The sequence below is a fragment of the Dermochelys coriacea genome, chromosome 2 (genome assembly GCF_009764565.3).
Source record: "Dermochelys coriacea isolate rDerCor1 chromosome 2, rDerCor1.pri.v4, whole genome shotgun sequence".
NCBI classification, from domain to species: Eukaryota; Metazoa; Chordata; order Testudines; family Dermochelyidae; genus Dermochelys; species Dermochelys coriacea.
In genome coordinates this window covers 168,910,677-168,931,391 of record NC_050069.1, presented here as the reverse complement: position 1 = coordinate 168,931,391, position 20,715 = coordinate 168,910,677, and the positions used below count along the sequence as shown (strand labels likewise).

Here is a 20,715-nt window from a genome sequence, read left to right as displayed (position 1 = left end):
AATGAGAGTTTTGCAGCTCTTAGACTGGAGAAGTATTAACTTGTAGCTTGTTTTACTAAAAATAGCTATGGGGTTGTGAATAATACAGTTGACATAAAAGCAAAACAAAATAAATAGATTTATCATTTCTCTTGTTTTAATTTTTCCTAATTAACATAGCACTGGAAGATAATTCTACATATAAATGCAAAATTCTAAACAAACAAGCAAGCAAGCTGTAAGAATAAAGAATGAGGAGGAACTCAAATCCAGTCAGAGGACTTGCATGCAGCACAAAGTTACAGCGTATGTGGAAAGCGGACTATTTATTTTATTTTGCAATTATTTTATTGTTGAATTTGCAATACCTAAATTGATCACAAAACTACATTGTGCTAGTTTGGTTATTGGCTGAATTTTGGGGAGCTATCAGAGACTTTGGGAAACATTATACAAGAGTATATGGTGGATATTAATAAATAACAAGATTGATGCAAGTGCCTCCTAGATCTTGTTATTAAACTTACTGTCTGATGTCACAGATACTTAGCAACTAAGCTGCAATGCTGTTGCTATTAATATTGTTGGATGAATCCTATGAGGATAGAAGATGGCATATCTCAGAGGTGGTGCATTAAATGTTCAAGAGGTGAATGCCAGCTATCCTATTTGTAAAAAAACAATTAATAAATCAAAAACTAAAGGGCAGAGAGAAGCTGAAGAGCGAAAGGGAGAGGGGTACATATACATAATAAAATAACTGTGTGACTTGGTGGGATTTTAGTGGCAAATTGTCTTGCCTTGGTAGAAAACTTGGGAATATAATACATAAGCTTCTCTTCTCACCAACAGGAACATATAGGCCCAGATCCTCAAAAGTATTTAGCCTCCTAACTTCCATTGAAATTATGTGAAAGTGAGAGAGAAGATTGGGGATGCATCTGGAAAAAATAGCATCCCACAAGCAGATCCTCAGCTGGTATAAGTTGTTATGCAAAGTCAGTGGAGCTAGGACAATTTACATAAGCTGAGAAACTGCCCCCATGAGTTTAAGATGTAGGTGAAGATTGAAACTCTCAATCACTGTCTATGAATTCAGGAGCCCCTAACCAATACTGTGGGTCAACAGAGGATAAGCAAAGAAGAATGCCACATGGAACACAAGGGAAAGCTTTGATAGGAAATACAAAGAGCCCATCTCTAAGGAAAAAAAACACTAAGTTTTCTTGGTTAATAACTTAGATTTGAAGAAAAATCCATCTGACGTATTTCTATCTCATTAGAATCCCAGGTCCAGATTTCCCATTAGGCACAGTAGCACGTGCCTAGGGTCACCAGTGTTCTAGGGACACCTACAAGTTAAAAGTGGGTTAAAATTTTCATTTTTCTACAGAAAATATGAAGGTCAACTGTAGGCGGGGTGGGGTGGGGGGTGCTGAAGATGCTGTGCCTAGGGGCACCTAAGGTTAAATCCTGCCCTGTAGAACCCTCTTCGCTCAGATTCAAATTTCCTACCCCAGGCAATCTCACAAATATTAGACAAATACTATTTATTTACTAGACACACTATACCTTTTTCTATAGAAACAATAACATTTTGAAGAATAAAAACAATTTTGCCAAATATATTTTTGTTTGCATTTTTATTTTTCTGTTTTTGTCTTCTATGGACACCCTTTCACTTGGGTGATGAAGTGGAGTGGATCTTAAGAATTTCATTTTTAGTTTGCTGGTGTTGTTGCCATTTTGAGTTCCTAAGGTATGGGGTTCTGTTCAAAGAACTCCTGGGGATGTTTTAGATCTCCGTGTACCCTGAATCGATAAATGCAGGTATATTCTGGGTGTCCCCAATTGTTTAGCACTTTCAATTTCACGAACCTCATGAATTCAGAAAGTTCATTCTGAAAGGAAAGAAATTAAAGCTATTATTTTTTACTTTATGTATCTTTCACTGTCGATCAACAATTAGCATCATGCAGGGGTGACTTGTTCACTATTTTACTCATGTGAAATCATTGCCCACAAGATATGAAGATGCTTATACCTCTACTAACTGTACTTTAAAATAGTAATTATAGAGCCATAGCCACAAAATAGACTAGCCTGCCCCAGTAAGCAAAGTAACTCTATGAAGTTCTCCTCACTTAGAGGCTGACTCCACCACATGTAGAAATCCCATTGATATCCATATGAGGTCTGTGCACAGAATGTCTACACAGACAAGCACTTAAACAGAACAGATTTATTTTCAGTAATCCGTAACAAAAAGATTTCCTTACAATTATCAGTAATGTTTAATTTGATGGACCAATATTCTGGTGGTATGTGAGGTGTTTTCTTTTTATGCAGCCCAAGGGAAGATTGCCCAAATTCATTGCAGGTAACACAGCAGGTTAGACTCCAGCAATAGCGCTGCAGAAAAATTGTTAGTTTAAAAGCCACCATTGACAGAACTACAGACTAAGTTACAATCCTTTCCACCCAGGGCTATTTCTCCAGATCACTGCTGCTGGGAAGCTCAAACAACCCCCTAATTCAAGTAATAGAATCCATCTTAATCTCACAGTCACTTCCCCTCTTCCTTAATGTACCTTCAATTGGAATGTTTGAAATAAATCTCCTTCACAGTTATATATGAACTGTCCTAAGAAAGTTCCTTGCTCATCATCTTCCTCCGTCAGACCCTGCAGAAAAACACAGGCATGGAGAAAACAAAAGACAGTGAAAACCCAATTACAACAGGTTTAAATGTGTTTTCTCTTCATGCAGACAGTTAAAACAAAAGGCATGACACGATATCCCAGATGCACAGTGATGTGCTAAATCCATAAAACAAGGGTCCTTGTAGCACCAGTCCATTCCAAAAGCCAGGTTTGACCATGATGGTGATATCACAGGATATCCAAAAAAATCCAAACATAGATGGTACAACACATGAAATATCTAACTCTTGTTCATAAACCAAGGATTTATTTCAAATACATCTCCAAAGTTACAAATATCAGAAGCCTGATAGTTGTGGCCTACTAGTTACCACTTCATGTTTTGGTTAATTTATAGTCACAATAGTCCCGTGAGATACGTAAGTAAGTACTAGCCCCATTTACAGTTGGGGAAATTGTGAGAGGTTGAGTGAGTTAATGGCAAAGCCAGGATTGGAAATCAGAAGTTCCTAGTACCCAGCCCTGTGCAGAATCCCCTAAATCACATTACTTCTCTTATAGGTAGCATGTAGACACAGCATGTTGTGCAAGAATGGGAAAGTCTCATTTTTAAGAGTAAATGGAATAACAAGGATTGTGCTGATAGTTATATATATGAATTGCTCCCTTCCTACAACATGGAGTGAGTTGTAGATGTGAAGGAAATATACAGAACTTGCTTTTTTCCTATATTTTCCCCCATACTTCCCTTCCCCCTTCTTAGAAATCTTATATAAAAAGCTAAGGAAGATGCTCACATAGACAGCGAAGTCCTTAGGAGCACTGGAGATTTCTCCTGTAGGGGAGATTTTCTTGGGAATGTGCTCCATTGTAACCGCTCTTGGAATTATTTCCATAGCCAGTTTGATGACAGTTTCACCCTGACTTCCTGGGAAAGGCCAGCAGTCCCCAGGATAATTATTGGGCTAAAACCAGAACACAAAACAATCATGATTGGTTTAGGCAACCATGTGGCTAACGGTATCACTGGTATAATTCCACTGAAATCAGTGGAATCCCTGAAACCAGGGATTCCTTTGGCACCTTAGAATCTATCTTGAAACACACCAATGATATTTAAATCATCACAAAGTTCACATGTTTAGAGTCTAATTAAAAATTAAATATAAAATGTGTTGGTTAATGCTGAGGATAAATACTAGTTCCATGATGCAATATTCAGATGGACTGTATTGGCTGCACGACTCATAAAAGCTCTAGTACCATGGTCTTCTCCCCCCCCCCCCGCCCCCGCACTTATGAACCATGTTTATTCCCAGGTCCCAATTCTTAACTCTGTTGCTTTTATTTATTTATTTCCCTCACTTGTGGTGTGGTGCCAACCTGGGTTTGTCTGCAAAAATGCCATGAAATACAGCAGCATACGCTGGTCTTCTATCTCCACTGATCCCTCCCTGAACTTCAAGCAGTACGGAGAGAAGAACAGGGAGAGCAAACATGGGGAATGGTAGTGGGAAAAGGAGACCCAAAAGGAAGAGAGGAAAGGGTAAAGGAAACTCTCAAGACTTCTTTTATTTTGATTTCTACCTGAAGAATAACTTCTGGAGACTTTACAAAAACCAGCATTGGAAATGATAACCAAAAGAATTTTCCTCTATTATGACGGTAGCTCCTAGTAGTTCTGGACTGTACAATGCTGGCACCTGAAATTAAAATATTCATACAATAATGAGATAATATCTCACATATAGCATTACATGGATCTGAATAAGAGCTCTAAGTAAGCTCAAAAGCTTGTCTCTCTCACCAACAGAAGCTGGACTCACTTTGCCTCTCTAATACAGCAGGTATTCCTAACAGTATGAAATATACAGAGGATCTAATGACCAACACCAAGTGTTGGGTGATTAACTCCTAATATATAGAGAACAAAGCCCTGTAATACAATTATCATTTATGTAAGTGACTCATTCAAACTGGATATGCATCACTGCATGTGACCCTCAGAAAAAAAATTCATTATCAAACAACTCTTTTATGTGACCCAATCAACATACACCAGCTATAATTCTTATAGCTCTCTTTTCCACATGCTTACTTCCATATACTCTTCTCAAATGGGCATGAAGGGACATTGGCACAGCTTTCCCGCACTGGTAATACCATAAGAATGTCGACTCTTACCATACTTTGACCTGAACAAGCACTGGTTTTGACTGATTTCTAGCAACAGTATTTGTCTCTCTTTCACTTATTCTGTCCTTCTCTATAGTAACAGGCCAATTAAAATATTCAAAGGTGGCTAATTAAAATATTCAAAATTGATAATAGGCAGTGGGTAATAAAACTGAAAATAGGCAGTGATTAATAAAAACAATATTAAAATAAGCATTCATTTTTATAAAAAGGCTTGGAACATTGTCAGACTATGTAAATGCATAATCTTATTATACTGTGACCCTTGTCCTCTCTTCCCTCCTAGTGTAGGTGACATTCATTTGTACATCTTGTCTTAAACTAGATTGTAAGCTTTTTGAAGGCAAGGACTCTGTCTTCTTATGTGCTTTTTCAGTGTGTAACAGCATGAGGACCCTGATTCTAATTGGGGAGAATAATAATACCTGCTGATTTTAGGGCATAATCAGGCATCTGGACTTGGTCTTCATCCAGCTTTTCAAGTACTTTTTTCAGCATCCTTTTAACAGCCTGTGAAGGAATACAAAATGTAAGAACTGTAAGTGGGGAAAGGACTTTGGAAGTAGTACACACACCAGATCACCTAAAATCTGAAGTACGTGTAAAACAATCGTGAAGTAACCATTATGTTAGACTAAGGTCTGGTCTACATTTAAAATTGAGGTTGACATAGCTACAGCAGTGAGGGGTGTAAAAAATCCCTAACTCCCACAGTGTAGATGTTGCTAGTGCACTAAAAATAAAGTGTAGTCGCGGTGGCACAATGAGATGGATAGGTATATACTTGAGACAGCTAACATGTACTTGGGGTGGCTAGCCCTTCCTGCTGCTCACACCACTGTGGCTACACTCTATATTTAACATGCTAGCTTGATCACAGCTAGTACAGGCATGTCTTCTTGCACTGGAAATTACACCCCCAGCTCAAATTAGCTCTTGAGTCAGAGACCACTTGTTAGAGGTTCTGAAAACCACCTGGAATTTCAACCAAAGTGTCAAAAACCTATTGTGTTCAACTTGTTCTATGATTTTGGCAATAGCCACCTTTGTAGGAGAGTGTGTATAGCCCTCCTTCTGTGCAGTTGTTTTACTATGTCATAATAGTGGTAACTACCTATATAATGACCCCTTATATATGTGCAATTTAATCACCACCCACCAAGTAGTTCATAAAAGTGAGTGATCACATCAATTGGTTAAGTTCCTGTAACTTCCAAGACATAGAACAAAACTCAGAAAAGCAAAGATGTTTGATATACTCTGTCCTCAAGAACACTGAGTGCATACTGCCAACATGATTCCCTTTGGGAAACCCTTAGCATACTATTCACTTCTATGTCAAAGACCAGCTGCTGAAGATGAAGGGACAGATTCTCTAGACAATATTACCTGTGCTGAGGATCCCCTGCACAGACCTGTGGGACAGACTGTGGAAGGCTAGGAGGACATACATAATATCCCCTGCAAGCCCTGTGAAATAGCCCCTCCATACAGAGTTTCTCTGGGGAGAGGCTGGGGGAAGCCTTGGCAGCAGCCAGGTCTCCCAGGGGCAACACTGACAGGGACCAAAGGGAGCCCAACGATACCAGAAGTGACTCAGGAGACTGGGTTGCAGGTTCTCCTTATGAATTTTCCACCAGATCATTTTCTCGGGGTAAAGGTGAAAAATCAATACTGTAGCTTAGACTATTGTTCCTTCAAATGTCTAATGTAGTGTACATCTTGTTCAAGAGATGACGGTAGTCTTTTAATGGTTAGGGTGATGGAATTTCCTACCTATGTTATCGCACTCTTCCAGCTACCCTGCAAAAAAGTCTGCAGTCCAAAGAGAAATTTTTTATTGTGGGTGAACATTTGTTCCTGGATTCCCAAGACTGTTACACTTCATATGTCAATGAAGCATAAAAAATGTGTGAGAAGGAACTGTGGTAGATACAAAGAAAGATAGAAATCTCTACCTACAAAATCCTGCAATGTCCTCTTACCCATGTTGTAACGCCTTTGATCTCACTCCCTTCCAGGGCTTCGCTGATAGCACGCTGGGTGATGTCCTTTGTACCTTGTCTCAGAGCATGAAGCTCTGTCTGTAGCTTATCTACCTGCTCTTTAAGAGATTGGATTTCTTTCAAAACATGGTTTGCCTGCCTAGAAAAAGTGGGAAAAAGTGACAGAACACACTATTTTCCTGGCCTGTCTGGCTTGCAGTATGTCATGAGAATGAGAGACAGGCAACAGACACCTTTTTTTATACCTTTAAAAAAATCTGCTCCAGATGATCAATTTGTAAGTGAGAGGAAAACTAGACTTCAATACCAGTTCTAATACCTTCAGATGGAGAAGCTCTCTCTCTGCCCTATGGGCAAAATTTTCAAAAGTATATATAAGCAATTTAGGACCCTCGGTCCAATAGTCTTTCAATAGGACTTAGGCACTTTCAAAAATTGTACCCTGCTTCCTGAGTAACACGGAGGTGAGTGGAAACATATCTGCAACTATCCTAAAAAATGTGTAAGGGCGGGTTTGAAGGACTATGATTTTGTTTGATGTAGAAAAAAAATAAAATATGGACAAAAGAATAAGGATTCTGCCTGGAAAATAGTAGCATACAAGATGCAATAACCTGCATTTTCAAAGATTTCAGGGCATTTCAAAACAAGAAAGAACATATGCTTGAAAAAGTAAACCGGTTTTATATGGAATGCAGACCAAGCCAGCAGCAGGTTACATTTGATTAAAAACTACTCACACAAATGGCATACAGGGCCACAAAAGAATATGCTCAGTTCTGATCTCTCAATTGCCATCTCTGACACAGACCACAAACAGATATAAAACAACAAAAATACATATTAAAAAGTGCAGTCACCACTGCAACAACTTCTAAAACATATTTTACTAGACAAAAAATGTCCCCCTTTCCTTACACATAGGAACAGTGGGTTCCCATGTCCCCCTCCTACGTGAACTCCAAAGCCCCCATCACTTTTTCAGCCTACACAGTTCTGTATAGTACCCTAATATCTCCTATATAATTAAACAAACATTCATGTTATTTTTCTAGCATCTTGACATCAACTTTTCAAAAACTGCTGCTTGATAGGGCTCCCTTGTTTTTGTTCTTCCTTCTCTTTCCATTCTTCATTCATACCTTTTACAGTCCATTTTAGTTTATCTGCTACACCGGTTTTGGTAATTTCTATTCTTCCTTCTGATCTTCCTGTATTCCACTTTAAATATCTTTATTCTATTAAAGATTTTTCTTCTTCATTCCTCATGTCCACCACTTCCCCCCCTCACTCTCTCTCCCCAATAATGACCTTCTTACCCTAAGTGTTCTAGTTTCTCATTTTGCCCCACAGCTGTTCTTCCCCCCCTCCATACTCCTGTATTCTCCCCTTAGTGACTTGGATGATTATTCTCACATGGATCCTCTTATTCCTCTGATCTTGGCTAACATTGCAGGGCTTCTTCACTTGCAGCTCCTACACCACCAGGCTAGGGTCGGGAAGAAGCAAAGATTTCCTTCACCTACAGTGGGAACAGTGTACAGAGGAGCTTCTATTCCACCTTACAGGAAGGCAGAACAATCAGAAGTTTCTATTCCTATTCATTTCAGAATATGGAGGGAACCAGCAAAAGAATTTCTCTGTCCCTCCACCACAAGGAAGACAAAGCTGAACAGCAGGAGAATAATAATCTTTACTGCTTCTTCGCAAACACCCCGGGAAGATGGAAGTGCAAGCAGTTTTTCCTTCTTATTTAGTTGTGCACATGAGCAACTTATATGCCTGTAAGACAGGGAAGAAAAATTGCCAGTTCCAACATCTTTCCTTCCTCTGCATTTTAAGGGAGGGGGAGAAAAATCCCTACAGATACTTTTCGGATTGGGAACATCATCAATGTGAATAAAATTTGTGGGAGACCCAACTCCTCCATTTGTGCAGTTGTTGTGCTCAGGGTTTGAATTCCTTTACAGCAATGAGTCAAGTAGCCATCCAGAAATCCACCTTACCTTAGAGACTCCAGATCCTTTCCATATATCTCTGATTCATCCTAAATGGAAATATTAATAAAACATTCATTCCAAACACTAACACCACTCATACAGAGCCTCCTGCAGAGAGAGGCAATCACTCTCTACAGGAACGTGAAATGGTAGACACTCAGAGAGACAATGCCTACCTACTACAAGTGTTTAACACTAACATACAACAATAACTGGCACCCTATAAATACCCAGGAGAGAAAGACAATTAAATAGATCATAAGATTAATGCAGGACAATTCCTTATTCATGAAACAGATATCACAGTCTCCCATCATGCATTTGATTTATTTATTCTAAGATGGTAAATATAATTTATTAAAAACAAACCACCACCATAGGAACCAATCATCATCTCGGTAAACATAGACATAAAATGTGTACTGAATTTTCAACTTTTCTGTGTCTGTAAATGTCTCAGCTTAGTCCATAAAGGCTGCTATTTTGCAGCAAGCAGACTGGAAGTAAGAGACATCTGAATAAAAAGGAACGTCTTTTCCTGTGGTGGGAGCACGGAAAACACTGGAACTTGAATCTTGCTGTTAGATAAATGTTTGTTATAATTCAAACTTATCTGATTGCAAGCAATATCCAGAATTTTACACATTATTTTTCTTATTAATAATAATTGCTTAAAAGAAGAATTTACATGACAGGCTCCTGGATATTGGTTAAGACACTTCAGGAAACAAACCATCTAGTTTGCTAACACAAAAAATTAATTGATACATCAAGGACGCACCTATTTCCATCTAGTTTTATGTCAACTTCCATCAAACCGCCCTATCCTCAAAGTATGTCTTCCAAACTCTCAATCCAATAACTTTTTCCCCTCTCTAACCAAATTTTATAGTTCTGAAAAAGGGTCAAATGAATAGCAGCCAGCCAACTGGAGATCAGAACCTTCCCTAAAACTTCTCCATTACTATCTCCATTTTAGGTTTTGCCTCTTTTCTTTTCCAGTTGTTTTCTGGGGCCCCTGTAACCAAGGATTTCCTCTATGTTATCAATACAACATTACTTCACTGTCTTCTGACACAAGTAAATATATTATCTATGAGGAAAGGTTGGAATACTAGTGGCCACACTCTTGTTACTCTCTATGATAAAAGTGTGTTCCTATTGCAGTTTCTCTTTTTGTTACAAGTCTTAGGCCTTGGCTACACTTGCAAGTTAGAGCATATTAAATCAGTCCCGGCGCCCTAACTCCTGAGGCGTCCACACTGGCAAGGCACTTGGAGAGCCTGGACTCTGCATCTGGAGCGCTTCTGGTAATCCACCTCCAGGAGAAGCACAGGGCTTTCTATGCCCTGGCTGGAGCGCTAGGGTGTCAGTGTGGATGACGTGTTGCATTACTGCGCTGTGACTGGCCTCCAGAAATGTCCCATAATCCCCTGAAGTCAAGTGGCCACTCTGGTCATTGTTTGAACTGGGCTGCAGGCACACGGATACTCACTTTCAAAGCTCCGTTTCTGACAGCCTGCATGCTTATCTGCTCCGGGACACAAAGCAAAGCATTACTGTGTAATGCTCCTGCTGCAGAGGGTGTGTGTATGTGTGGGGGGCTGATGTCGGGTTTCCCCCTGACGCTGTCTGAACTTACAAGATAGCATGCTGACACACTCGGCCCCCCATACTTTGCAAACCCTTTCCAAAGCACACTGCAGCCACTTGCACTCTGGGATAGCTACCACAATACACTGCTCTCTGTGGCGTTGCAAAAGCTGCTAATGTGGACATGCTCCACAGTGACAAGGAACACAGCCTGAACACACAGCAGCGCTTTCCCTGCTGCTGTCTCTGAGAGCTGGTTTAACTCCCGGCACTCTACATCTGCAAGTCATGCCCTAACTAATACTGAAACTATAACAAAAGGAGTTTTCTTTTAAGTGGTTATATTATAAAGCCTTTTGTTTACAACTGGAGTTGTAGGGGCTCAGTATGTCTGATAATGGGATCCCAGATATCTAAAGCTGAGCAACCAAAAAGTGAATAAGACCAAAATTAAAGGCCACTTCTGAAAATGTTAGCCCAAGTGATTTGCTCAAAGGCATATAGTAAAAGAGTAGCAGACCCGGAAACAAAATAATTATTGATGTGTGGTTAAATGCAATATAATTAAATCCCAAGATGCTGGCGTCTCCAATATACAGTACCTGAAACCCCACAGAAAGAAGGTGCAAGTTATTGTGTCAGCACTTTCTGTCCTAGAGCTAGACTGGTAGGGGCAGTCTTTATTTGATTAAATCTAATCATAAAGTCACCTTGTGCCAGAAATGGTTAAAATCATAGAGTACAAAGCCATTATATATTCTCCTGGACATCTGAATTCCTCCTCCATCAAGCAATCCCATGTAGTAAGTACCTGTTAGTCATAAAAAGAACAACTTTGTTTAAATTTAGAACATTATCATGTCTATCAGATTCTCCTCTTCAAAAGCAAGGGGCCCCACTCTGTCAAACTTACACATGTGCTTAGCTTTAGTAAAGCTACCAGTGAATAGTCCCACCAAAGTCAAATTAAATACACGTTTAAGTGTTTGCAAAACTGGGGCCTAATTTTGGAATGGATGTAAAATGCAGCCTTGAGGGATATCCAAAGGCTTTATTAGTGGTCATCAGCATTTCAATAAGCAAAATCAACCTTTATGGCTCCTCTCCCTTTCTACATTCCTACCATCCCTCCACTTGAGTTTCCAAATTGGATATTTTGCAAGGGAGGGTGAAATTCTTATAGATTTTGAGTTGGGGAGATACTCTTTCCTGGGGAAAAATTTTGAAAATACATTTTCAGCATATGTTAATGGAGCATTATGGTTTACATGGTTAAAATAAATTTTCAAATGCAAAAGTTAAAGCTTATCTTACATTAAACTGTTCACGTATTACATGTGTTATTTTTTATTTATATAGACGTATCACCTGCAGATCCCAGTCAGGATCAGGGTCCCCTATGTTTATTGGCCTTAATCCTGAGAGCAGGTATTTGACTTTACTCACTGTCAAGTCAATGGGTCTATTCACCAGTGTATGGATTTGCAGGATTGGGGGTCATATAAAAAGACAGTTCTTTGGAACAGAGATTATTGTGGCCTCAGTCCTGCAATGATCTCCATGTGGGCAGGACCACAGTTGCACTGGCTTCAGTGGAGCTCTGTGCACATTCAAAAATCTGCCTTATTATAGCTCATTTCGACACCAGAGTCGAAGTTACTGGTCCAGCAAAGAATTACACATGGACTTAATTTTTTGGCTATGAACCAGTAGAGAATTACAGATGCTTAACTTTATGCACAGGAGAAAAATTGACATAAGAGACAATTAATGGGTTTAACAAACTGTAAGCAGTGGTGAAAGAAGGAAGGATGAGATATGTGGTAACATGATTTCTGATTAAACTGGACAGTAGCTTTATTTGTTGTTTATTTTTCAACCTCTGCTTATTTCCACTTTTTTACCTGCTTATGTTTTTATTAACTTTGTGGAATACCCGCTATTTAATTTTTTTTTTTTACTACCACGTATTTCCATTTATTTCAAAAAAATTACTACTGCCTATTTCTATGTAATTATTTTTATTTCCCTCTTTTTATTTACTTCATTTTAAATAACTGTTTATAACTATCAGAAAAGATACAAAACAGTTGAATCAAAACACCACAAACAGTTCCATGGGGACCACCAATTTCACAAAGTGCCACTGCCCCATAGTCAGTAAAGACATTTTTTTCTTCATTATTTTAAATAAAAAGAGTTAGTGATATCTCATGTGCTTCTGAGGCTCTGAAGATTTCTGCCCCCAGCAGCTGCTCTTCCTCCCAAGCTGGATTCTCTGCCTCCTGGGGTGAGTGAAGGCCAATCACTGCTGCTCCTCAAGCCTGGGAAAATTCTGGCTCCATACGGCCGGGTTGGGAGAGGGCACTTGGGTCTCCCCACCCCGACATCAGTCTCCCTCCCATCCACTCTCTGGGAAGAGGCAGGCAGATCCAGCTTGGATATCCAACTGCTACTTCAGTTCTCAGTTGGGCTTCTCTGTCAAAGCAGCACAAAGGGCCCAGGGCAGAGCAAAGAAGTTGGTCCCCCTTACAGAGTTTCAGTTAACTCTGTACTTTATAGAAACTTACCAAAAAAGAATAAAGAAAGGAGGAACAGCACCAGTGAAATAATCTTTCCAGCCCAAATCTTCCTGGGGAACAGTAAGGAGAAAGAAAGCATAAAGTTAGCAGCATCCACACATTTCATGTACATATTCTGTATTAGCAAAACATTTATTTAGGACTTCTTGAAGCCCATATTGTTGGCTTCATCATGGGCTTGATCCTGCACCTATTGAAGTTAATGGTGAAGCTTCTTTTAACTTTTGCAGCGGAGATTCAGGCACTATATCAAAAACTGAAGAGATTAAAATTCGTGACTGGTCTTGTGATCCCTGATCCCAGAACTGGTTTCAGCAAGAGCCTGGATTGACACCAATGTAAATCACTCTCTTAATTCTTTGTCAGGTTTGGGAGTGCGATTAATACCAATCTGTCTCTCCTGTCCACCTGCATTTATCTATTTCCCCATCCATCCTTGAGAAAAAGATTCTTGTTCATCTTTACCTTGCAAAAGCGCTGCAGATTTTCAACACAAAGTGCCACAGAACTGTTATGCATAGCCCTAGCAAGTGGAAGACAAGCCTGATACCTTCTGGAAAACATGCAACAAGCATACAGTTAAATGAGCTCAGATGTAGTTAAAAATGCAGTTCTACTCTCAAAAGTGGCTGCAAAATAGGCATAATGGGATTCATGTTTGTCTCTCAGACTATGTCTTCACTGCAAAAAAGGTGTGTTCTTAACTTGGGTTAACATAGCAGTGAAGACACGGCAACTCATCTTTTAATTTGGATTATCACCTTATTTAAAAATGCAGAGCCTGGGTTCGACCTGGAGCTGTTTGTTAACCCTGTATTTTCATTGCTCTTTTAACCCAAGTTTAAAAGTTCTTTTTTCCAGTAAAGACATATGCTCAGTTGTTCTAGATCACATTTTCTCAGTTTATAAAAGAAAGAGTTGCTGTGTTTCCTATCACCATCTCTGCAAAACGTCCAGCTGGTTTCTTTCTGGCTCAAGCATCCTTCCCACTAAGGTCTTCTCTTCAATGCAACAGTTAACTCAAATTGATACACTTGAGCTACTCCACTTGAACTAACCTTATATCAATGAACCTTAATTATAGATCCATTATGGAGCCTCCACAATGATCTTTTTATTTTTTTGTATCCCACATTATAAGGCCAGTCCTTCAAGTTGCACAGTGAATGAGACAAGGGATTCTGTGGAGCTCTAGCTTTGGTCTCTGCCAATATTATATATAAATAACTGCCATGGACTCTGTTTGTCTGATTAGTACATAATACTATAAGATGCTTCCTGTGCAATTAGGGTTGCAGAAAAAAATTACATGGTATTACATGGAATTATTTGTGAAATAACACATGAACATGTAATTAAAGGCTGTATTGTCATGCATAAATATAAGGAAATAAAATTAATGTGGCACACACAACCTCAACTTTGTAACTTCCTGACTTTTGACTGCTTACCCATGCAACCTTAACATGGTCCTAATTCAGTTCTGCTTTAATATATTTCCCCCCACCTTAGAGGGTGTGTCTATCAACAACCTCTCTTTAGGTGCATAAACAATCAAAAATGTAAAGACACATACAACAGAACAACTTATAAAACAGAAATGTTGTAAGTGCACAACATACAACAATACATACAACTAGACAGTTAATAATCACTTGAACTTACTCTTGGGTGAGTGTTGAAGCTGCCTATCTTCCTGCCTGAGACTAATAGGGGTCTGGCTTTCAGTACTACTGGGTGTGGGTCCTTGTCTTTGAGATAGCCTAGAAAATAGAAAAGGGCTTTAGAAATCCAAGAGCTGTATGAGTGGCCAGATGCAGGCAAAACAACAGAGGATACATTTTCAAAAGCAACCTCTTGAACTTAGGTACAAGTATTTGCATCCACAGTTGCACTCATTTAGAAGCCTAGCTACCCATATCTGACTGACAATTAGTTATCCAAAAGGGTACAATTAACTATACATGTAAACACTGGGAGGCAAATTTTTAAGTCTTGATTTAATTACCATTTCACAGACCAGGAAACAGAGTTCTTTACCTTGTGTTCTCTATCTTATCTACCTAACAGCCAATTCAACTAATTGGACTATCACTCGGCTCTGGAATTTGGCAATAATGAACAAAAATAATTAAGAAACTACCTTAGTTTTATAAATCTGTTTTAAAATTCCATTAAAAATCCTATACTAAGAAAACTTTAATATACATAAAAACTTCAAAAGCCAGGAAATGCCAGCACTTAAGTTGCACATGCAACCTGCCTGACTCTGGAGTGTTTAACTGTGCAACCATAATGTTTTTCAACTTATTTTCTATTTATGGAATATATTTAGGCAATTAACAAACAATATCAGATAAAGAATACAGTACAATCTGTAGTGAATATTATTTGCTATGACTGTAGGTGTTCAACCTGCAATAAATACACTTAACCATACCTGCAATTTTTAATTGACACACACTGCACGTTTTAAAACTAAGCCTTTCTGTATCCCTCAGGGATGAAGAAGAGGCAGCAATGACCAGCACATATGTTACCCTTACTAACATCCAGCATTTTCTATAAAACACTGCAGTTGCAGTACTATGGGAGATTAAGAAGGCTTCAACAGTGCAGAAATGTAGTTCTTCAGTGAAACTCATGGTCAAATTAATTGAATGTTCAAAGGAGAAAGATAAGATGGGATAAGGTGCTTTTTATCAGCATGAGTAGTGACAGTACACACATTCAGAGATTTGGAGACAGTATTTTATAATATGGTCCAAAAATATTTAGCAGTCTAATAAACTTTGTCATCCACAACATGCTTAAAATTTTAAGTAGAGATGTGATGAAACTCAAAATGAAATCTGCTGGTACACAAATCTGGCCATTTTGCTGGATTCAAATTTATACAAATCTGCTTCTGAAATTTGACACAAATACTGTGTCATGTCCTGTACTCATTCCATCAGATTCCCAGCTTCTGCCATCCATCTTGTCCCAGCACTTCTTCCCAGTCTCCCACCTGCTCTATCTCACTGGTCCTGCTTTTAACTGTCCTGACCCTGTACTCTTATCTTTCATCAGTTCTCTCCCATTGCAGCATCTTCCCCCCAGCCCAGCTCTGAGCCCAGCGTCCCATCCATTCCGTCTTAATGTCACCTGTCTCTTGCCACCCAAACACTGCACCCTGTTCCCCACATGCTGCTTGGTATAGAGGATTGCTGCCTGTAATCCTGACAAGATGGCTCTTATGGATCCCCACAGTTTTTAGAATCAAGTATTTTTGTTTAATAAGAAAGACCAAGGATTTCATATTCAAAGAATTTCAAAAATTTCATGTTACCCATTCTTATTATCAAGAGCAAGCATTGTAAAGAGCATTGTGTACTGTACAGTATCTTCACAGTTTTCTCTGTTTCTACGATCCAGAGCCTCTTATGAACAGCAAGCTTATTCAAAGTTTGCTAGACTGCTCTAGCTTTATTGGTATGTATTTCAGTTCAGTAGTTGCAGGGAGGATTTTGATTTATGGGCTTTTTTTGAGAAGAGCAATGTTTTGAGGAGGGACCTTAATGAGCAGGCATGCAGTTTGGGTTATAAGAACATAAGAATAGCGATACTGGGTCAGACCAATAGTCCATCAATTCCAGTATTCTTTCTTCTGACAGTGGCCAATGCCAAGTGCTTCAGAGGGAATAAATAGAACAGGGCAAATATTGAGTGACCTATTGTCCACTCCCAGCTTCTGGCAATCAGAAGCTTGGGACACTCAGAGCATGGGGTTGCATCCCTGACCATCATGGCTAATAGCCATTGATGGACCTATCCTCCATGAACATATCTAGTTCTTTTTTGAACCCCCGTTACAGCTTTGGCCTTCACAACATCCTCTGGCAACAAGTTCCACAGGCTGACTGTGCGTTGTGTGAAGAAATACTTCCTTCGGTTTGTTTTTAACATGCTCTCTATTAATTTCATTGGGTGACCCTTACTTCTTGTGTTATTTGAAGGAGTAAATAACACTTCCACATTCACTTTCTCCATACAAGTTGCAATTTTATAGACTTCTATCATATCCCCTCTTAGTTGTCTCTTTTCCAAGTTGAAAGTCCCAGTCTTTTTAATCTCTCCTCATACGACAACTGTCCCATGCCCTAATAATTTTTGTTGCCATTCTCCATACCTTTCCCAATTCTAATATATCTTTTTTTGCGATGGGATGACTAGAACTGCACAGATTATTCAAGGTGTGGGCATACAATGGATATATATGTAATGGCATTATGATATTTTCTGTCTTATTATCTATCCCTTTCCTAATGGTTCCTAATATTCTATTAGTTTTTTGACTGCCTCTGCACATTGAGCAGATGTTTTCAGAGAATTATCCACAATGACTCCAAGATCTCCTTCTTGAGAGATAACAGTTAATTTAGACCCCATAATTTTGTATGTATAGTTTGGGATTATGTTTTCCAAAGTGGATTACTTTATATTTATCAACATTGAATTTCATCTGCCATTTTGTTGCCCAGTTCACCCAGTTTTGTGAGATACCTTTGTAACTCTTTGCAGATTGCTTTGGACTTAACTATTTTGAAAAAATTTGTATCATCTTCACACTTTGTCACCTCACTGTTTATCCCTTTTTCCAGAACAGTTATGAATATGCTGAACAGCACTGGTCCAGGTACAGATCCCTGGAGGGCACCAGTATTTACCTAGCAGAAAAGGTGCTCTAGGTAGATAGGTCACTCTGTATGAAGGACAAGAGATGGGAGTGAGAAAAGAATGTGAGGAGGGCAATAAATGGTGTGACTTGGACAGACTGAAGGGTGGAGTGAGAGTGTTGGATGGTAGTTGAGAATAAGAATAGGTATGGGGAAAGTTTTCAGGGACTTTCAGGAGAGAATACATTTTTCAAGTTAAATGTGAGGGGCAATCAAGAGAAAGCTAGAGAAGGGACTGAAAAAGGGCCTGACATGGTCAAAGATGCAGGAAAAGCAAACAATTTGGTTAGATGAAAAATGGGTACTTGGCCTACTGTCTCAAACAGTGAAAGATTCCAAGACAAAGTTTTGCTTTCTTTTGTTCATATTTTCCCTCACAAATTCACTATCTGGCCAGATAGAAATCTGTTTAAAATGGCAATATTTGCATACAAATCACATATGAAAAGAATATTTGTCACATTCCTAATTAAATAAAGGACATTACTTCATAAAACAGAACTTGATTAAGAATCAAGTTGATTTCTGCCAAATGGAGCATCTTGAAATAATGGAAGCAAAACACACTACTGACAGAGGAAGAATGGCTATTCTCCAAACCACAATTTATATAAATGACAGTAACACTAAGTTACTCAATAACTTAGATGTTACTAAATAGTTAATCTGCAGGCTTCAAAACAGAATGGCTTTATTTAATATCTGTAAATTATTAACAGTGCAAATGTTTATGACTTTATATATCATATTATATAACTGCCACCTCCTTTGCCCATTTGAAACAAAATCAAATCCTATTTAGGTTCCAGGACAAATTGAAATCAATGAAACAATTGCCACTGACTTCAATGAGCACTTGATTGGGCCCTGAGAATATGCCATTGTTTTATTTTTCTCTTTTCCCTTCTTCTTAAATGGATGAAGGAGTGGTAAATGTATTTGGGAGCATAAGAACTTTAAAAAAGATTTTATAATTATTTGTATAACTTGTATACATATGACAAAAGTTAATAGAGACTGAATATTTTAAAAGAAAAGTATCCATACCAGTTTAGATCTTGGCTTTGATTTTCTGTGTCTGAGCTGTCACTGTTGGTCCCATGGCTTGTTTCATCCTGAGGTAGATAGGTGCTACCTGAAGACTTTGGAATTCTGTACATGTTTTTATTTGCTTTGCACTCACCACTGAAAGAATAGGAGCATGCAAATGAGGTGAAATAAGGTATTAATATTCTTTTTTAATAGTAATACTATTTATGACCCACAATTTTAATCGTGAATTTAAAATAAGGTAATATCTAGTAATTTTAAGTCTTCTTTTAAAGGAGAGCTGTCCTTGTACTGCACTTGCCTTCAGGATAGAGTGAATAACATCATAATAAGAAGAGTCAACCTAGAATGTCCTTTGCCCTACTCAGTGCTGCTAAATATGTCACAGGCTGCTCTTGGTGATATCATAATGAACAAGCCAAGCATAAGGTCCCTGAGCTCAGCCTGGAAAGATGGGACATACGTTCAACATTCTTATTTCAAGAGACTCAACAAGTGAAAAAAAATATCATGGAGCTGAATCCTCCACCATTGTCTCCTGTGAAAGGCTGAACTCCTTTTATTCCCACTGACATGTAGATTTTAGGACCCGAAGAAACCATTATTATCATCTCTGATACATAAATCAAGAGGACTTCCCTGAATTCATTAATGAGCATTAAGGGCAGGAGCTCCCAAACTGAGGACCGTACATTTCTTACAATCTGGCAAGAGCTGGCAGATTACAGTCTCTTGTCTCCACTAGTTGTTTCTATAGGTACCCAGGTCCTTCATTGAAAACAAGAGTTTGCATGTCTGCAAAAGGAGAAAGTAGCTTGGCTGCCTCCAGTTGTAGTTGCTGCTATATAGGAAGAGAGGAAACAGGCGCCACCTTTAGAGACCGTCGGAAGCATCAGAAAAGTCAAAAATATTTTCCTATGACTTTTCTAGGTAAGCAATTGCTAGGGTTGCCAGAGGGGTGCTGTGCAATCAGAAAGGTGATGGAAGATGGTCTGGGCCATCAGTTACAGTGGGAACAACGGGAGCACACCCCAAGAAAATGGGAAAGGCCCTGACTCAGGCCCCCAACTCTGTCAGACGTGCCACTCCTGAGTGCTGGGCAGCACTGCCCCTCAGCTACCAATGGGCCGAGTGGCTTTTTGCACCAGCAAGAGGGAAAGGCCCAGCGGGGCGGGGTCCTGCCGCGGGGCGGGGCCCGTCACTCACTCACTCGCCCGCCCCTTGGCGCGCGCGGCGCTTGTAGCGGCTCGCGGGCCCGCCCGCCTCCGCCACGCGTGGCCCTGAGCGAGTCCCTGTTGCCATGGGAACGGGGCTTGTTGTGGTTGCCGCGGAAGGCGGCGTGGTGCTGGGTCGGTTCCTTCCAGCGCGCGCGTGAGCCGGGTTCCAGAGGGACCTGCCCCCCTCCCCCGCCCTCCCGGTAAGGGACCCCGAAAGCGGGGGGGGGGGGGGGAGGCGTGTCTGTCAAGGGGTAGGGGTATCTGAGGGGGGTGGAGTGTCTGTGCCTGCCTGTGGGTGCCAGGTTGGGTGGGGGGCGTCAAGCTGAGCCCTTTCCCTTGCTGGGGGTGGGGGCTTCCAGGCCACATCCCACCATGCCCAGGCGCTGCTTTAGTTCGGGGGACCCCTGCCTTATGCTGATCATGGCCGGGCTGTAGGGCACCAGGAGTCTAAGGAGCTCGGGGGAGGAGGGGTTATTCACCATCTGGTTAAACAGGGGCAAATGCAGCGGGATTTGGAGGGGATCTAACCCCTCAAAAAGAAGAACAAATCAGGAACCACTGAGCCTGGAACAGACGTTTGTTTATCTCACTTCATTAAAAGTGGACAGCTCTAATTTTGGTGCAGAGCTACCAATTGAAGCGATATCCAACCGCTGTCGTGTTACTATTTTTTAACTTTAGCCCTGTCTCAATAAAAAAAAGTTGTCTACG

At 39.9% G+C, this 20,715-nt stretch overlaps 2 protein-coding genes across 5 annotated transcripts in view; one reads left to right on the top strand and one right to left on the bottom strand.

Annotated features, from left to right (window-relative positions):
* Nucleotides 1-1,618: 1,618 nt before the first annotated feature.
* Nucleotides 1,619-20,089, bottom strand: SUN3 (Sad1 and UNC84 domain containing 3). Its single transcript, XM_038391771.2, has 13 exons — nucleotides 19,998-20,089; nucleotides 18,785-18,922; nucleotides 14,685-14,782; nucleotides 13,485-13,572; nucleotides 13,008-13,069; nucleotides 11,148-11,248; nucleotides 8,851-8,891; nucleotides 6,824-6,983; nucleotides 5,264-5,348; nucleotides 4,230-4,345; nucleotides 3,440-3,607; nucleotides 2,571-2,663; nucleotides 1,619-1,880 (listed from the first exon to the last, which is right to left on the bottom strand). The coding sequence occupies exons 1-13, from the start codon at nucleotides 20,087-20,089 to the stop codon at nucleotides 1,734-1,736; spliced, it is 1,389 nt and encodes a 462-aa protein (XP_038247699.2). The 3' UTR covers nucleotides 1,619-1,733.
* C2H7orf57 (chromosome 2 C7orf57 homolog) overlaps nucleotides 20,073-20,715 on the top strand; it is a 37,455-nt gene continuing 36,812 nt past the window's right edge. For all 4 annotated transcript variants that reach the window (XM_038391176.2, XM_038391178.2, XM_043508658.1 and 1 more), the window contains exon 1: nucleotides 20,073-20,204. The gene's annotated coding sequence lies outside the window, so the exon portion shown is untranslated. The remainder of the gene's footprint in view (nucleotides 20,205-20,715) is intronic.